The sequence below is a fragment of the Vollenhovia emeryi genome, unplaced genomic scaffold, assembly GCF_000949405.1.
Source record: "Vollenhovia emeryi isolate VEMERY1.0 unplaced genomic scaffold, V.emery_V1.0 DF942736.1, whole genome shotgun sequence".
Taxonomy (NCBI): domain Eukaryota; kingdom Metazoa; phylum Arthropoda; class Insecta; order Hymenoptera; family Formicidae; genus Vollenhovia; species Vollenhovia emeryi.
This window is the reverse complement of record NW_011963630.1, coordinates 1-3,509: the sequence shown is the minus strand read 5'-3', so window position 1 is coordinate 3,509 and position 3,509 is coordinate 1. Positions and strand designations below refer to the sequence as shown.

The following is a 3,509-nucleotide window of genomic DNA, read 5'->3' as shown; positions in this document are numbered from 1 at the left end:
ACCCTAACAGCAAAAAGTCGACATTGGATGTGTTCGAAAATGGATTTAGTTACTGCCAGTGAAAACAGTATAGTTGGTAGCAATGAAAATTACTGGTGCTGCGTTTTTCGCACGCCAGTAAAGTCAATAAGGCTGGGTCTACATTGGATGTCGTAAGTTGAATAATGAACTGTGATTGGTCAATTCCTTCCGACACGACTTACGACATCCAAATGTAGACCCAGCCTTACTGACTTTACTGGCGTGCAAAAAACGCAGCACCAGTAATTTTCATTGCTACCAACTATACTGTTTTCACTGGCAGTAACTAAATCCATTTTCGAACACATCCTAAGTCCCAGTCTACAATAGAGATTTAAGCCCTAAGCCTTAAGAAATTGACTAATCACAGTCGCGCATTCTTCTCATACTTGACCGTGATTGGCCAATTTCTTAAAGCTTAGGGCTTAAATCATCTATTGTAGACTGGGACTAAAGCCCGCTGCAGACGATGCTATTTTTCCTGCTGGATTGCTTGCGATTTAGTAAATTACTATCATTGCACCACTCAGCATTCAGGATTCCTAGTAATTTACTAAATTGCAAGCAATCCAGCAGGAAAAATAGCATCGTCTGCAGCGGGCTTTAGGGCTACTTTCACCAAGCTCCGGTTAACCCAACCGGTCTAGTAACATGTAGGATTGCAACCGAATCTGATGAAAATCTGAGAAAATATATCAGATTCGGTTGCAATCCTGCATGTTACTAGACCGGTGGGTTAACCGGAGCTTGGTGAAAGTTGCCCTAAAGATATTATTTATAGGTTATATGGAACAGGTGCAGATAATAAAGCAGATAATAAAAGTTTATTATCTGAAATACGGATGTACATAATATGAAGTTAATTGTTAACTATATACAAATAATTTTAGATAATTATTAAGTTCATATTATATGTACATCCGTATTTCAGATAACAAACTTTATTACCTGCAGCTCATCTCATATATGTAGATACACTCTATTTAAAAAAATCAAAATGTTTTTATTATTATAAATATACTATTATTATTAATGATATTAAAAATCTAGAAGTAATATTACATTAATAAGTAATGATCACACTTCTGCTACTGTGCTCGAGACCTTGCAGCTTCACCTCGCAGTCGTCCAGTTGTCCAGAGATAATATTCTCAAGATACCTGAAGCTCTCAGAATCTGTAGGGCTCGGTTCGACTCCGTCGAGTCGAGAGATGCAACTGCACAAGAAGGTGAACAAACAGTAAACACACGCTTTCCTCGTACACATGTTCAGACAGTACGCCTACGTTGTAAGTTAAATTGCGACACGTGTTCCACGATTGTATCCTGCGCTTACCTTCGGATTCCTTCATTTCACGAATGATCCACTCGACATTCCGCTTCATAATTTTCCTAGTAACAGCGCACGCTTTCGCCGGCAGAGTTTTAACGGGAAATTTACATACTAGACTGACGAATCTGCATTTCATCACCACGGCGTTGTACAAGTCCCTCTTAACTGTACAGAGTTTGCCCAGGCACGACTTGCATTTGACCGACACGTGCGTGGAGTAAAATTCATCTCTGTTCATGTGTACAAATTCATTAGTTCCAGCAAGACGCCAGTGTCGAGCAAACGCTCGAGCGTGCTCTTGTCGGTGTCCAACTGTCCATGCGCTTTTCCCAGTAAGCGAGCACAGGCTCGAATATCTCCGCGGCGCTGATCGCATTCCATCGATGACCTCCCGCGTATCCGTACTTCCGCGCAACGTTCGTGTCGCGGTCGACAATACTTTGTATACTTTTGGCACTGTCGCTGACAATACCCTCCATCGGCAATAAAAGGGTCGTGCACAAGCTGCGAAATTGTCGAAAGCACTGCCGACATTCCTCGTCCTCTGCCAGAAGTGTCTCGAAATAAAAATATGCCCAACACAGTCTCTGAAACAATAATAATACATTGTATAATAATGTTATATTTTTTAAGCTATTACGAAAATACAGTCAAACCTACGATAAGTTCAATCATAGACTTATCTAACAGATCAATCTTCGCTGTAAGAGACAAATAATATAACATGTATGGTATAAACATATGTAGTGTATCTATTTCTTTTTTCTGCTTAGTAGGGAGCAGATATGCTTGTAGGAGAGCTTATGACTCACCACCAAATGACAGAAGAAATAAATGACAGCTAGCAGCATGTCTGTACCGTACAATCCGCCGGGAAAAGATAAGAGGCCGCCAAAGAACGACTGTTGATGTAGACAATGACCGGTATTCAAAGTCGAGTCTTATTTCAATATCATCTTAAGTGTTGTCTTAAGAGGCTAATACGGCTGTGATTGGTCGAAAACACATCAAGAGTATACTTGAGATGATCTTAAATATAAGAACGGACTATGAATACCGGCCAATACCTAGACCGAGCGTTTGTGAGTGGGAGTAGGTTCATGTAGAAAAGGACGCACTCTGTTTTGTGCTATTTCGTTCTCCCTCGTTCCCGCATGTTTGAATAGACTCTAACACAAGACAAAATAATGCCAGCTTCCAAATTATCAAAAACGTTACTGACCGGGCCGAACTGAAGCCTCCTTGCTTTCCAATTTTGGCAGTACTGGACGTTTCTGCATTTCCGTTTCCACGTTAACAGTTTCTCCAGCCTCGCTCTGATCAAACACGAGCACCTTAGTGGAATTGCCGTAGGACCGCAGTCGCGGCCTGCTCGGCCTGTTTCTCGTCTGATCCATGGTTTTGCCCGCCAGGCTTGTATTCGGTAACAGCGAGGTAACTGGAAACAGGTAGACGTTTTAGCCGACGACAGTTACAACAATGTAAACTATTCCAAACGGGTCTGTTTGTTAAAATTGTATCTTTCCCGCAGCTCCCTATGCTCTTACCGCAGATCTACATGTACGTTGGCTTTGAAACGCAGGAATGGCCAGCAAAGAGATCGAACAATGACATTTGTATCACCCGTAACAATCTTCGGACAAAGGGAAACCTTGCGAGGCATAAAAGTGGGTAACTAGATATGCAGCTGTATTGGCACAACTCACCTCAAAAGGGGAAGTCAGACGTACTCCAAGGGGTCTCACAGAGGCGCATTGCAAGCGAAAGTCACAGGAAAGCACGAAGACAAACGACGGCGAGCGGGTCGCCCAAACAACGCCTGAGGAGGGTCCGCCGCGTGGAGGAGGCGTGCGAGGGAGCGGTGACAGGGGCGCGGGAGGAGGAAAGCACGCACGACACTAGGTGCACGCGACGGCGACGGCGAGGATGAGGATGACGGTGACGACAACGGCGACGGCGGCGGCGAGCTTCCCGGAGGATACGAGAGCGATCTACTTACGCGCTCCCGAGAACCTAACCTACACTCTACAGTCGTACTTCCGCCTATCGTCGGTGCGAGGGAGACTCGAGGCCTGTTCTTTATTACTGCACTACTGAAATAGTGCAATAAGTTAAAATGAAACAAATAGATTACCTCTCATTCCAACTCATTGCA

At 43.7% G+C, this 3,509-nt stretch overlaps 1 protein-coding gene across 1 annotated transcript; it reads right to left on the bottom strand.

The window, feature by feature from the left end:
* Positions 1-1,035: 1,035 nt before the first annotated feature.
* Positions 1,036-3,252, bottom strand: LOC105567796 (the record flags this gene model as incomplete). The annotated part of the gene is made up of 4 exons (XM_012022971.1): positions 1,036-1,238; positions 1,463-1,941; positions 2,577-2,792; positions 3,061-3,252. Coding segments are annotated over 3 exons (744 nt in total), but the record flags the coding sequence as incomplete, so codon positions are not given.
* Between the last annotated feature and the right edge of the window lie 257 nt (positions 3,253-3,509).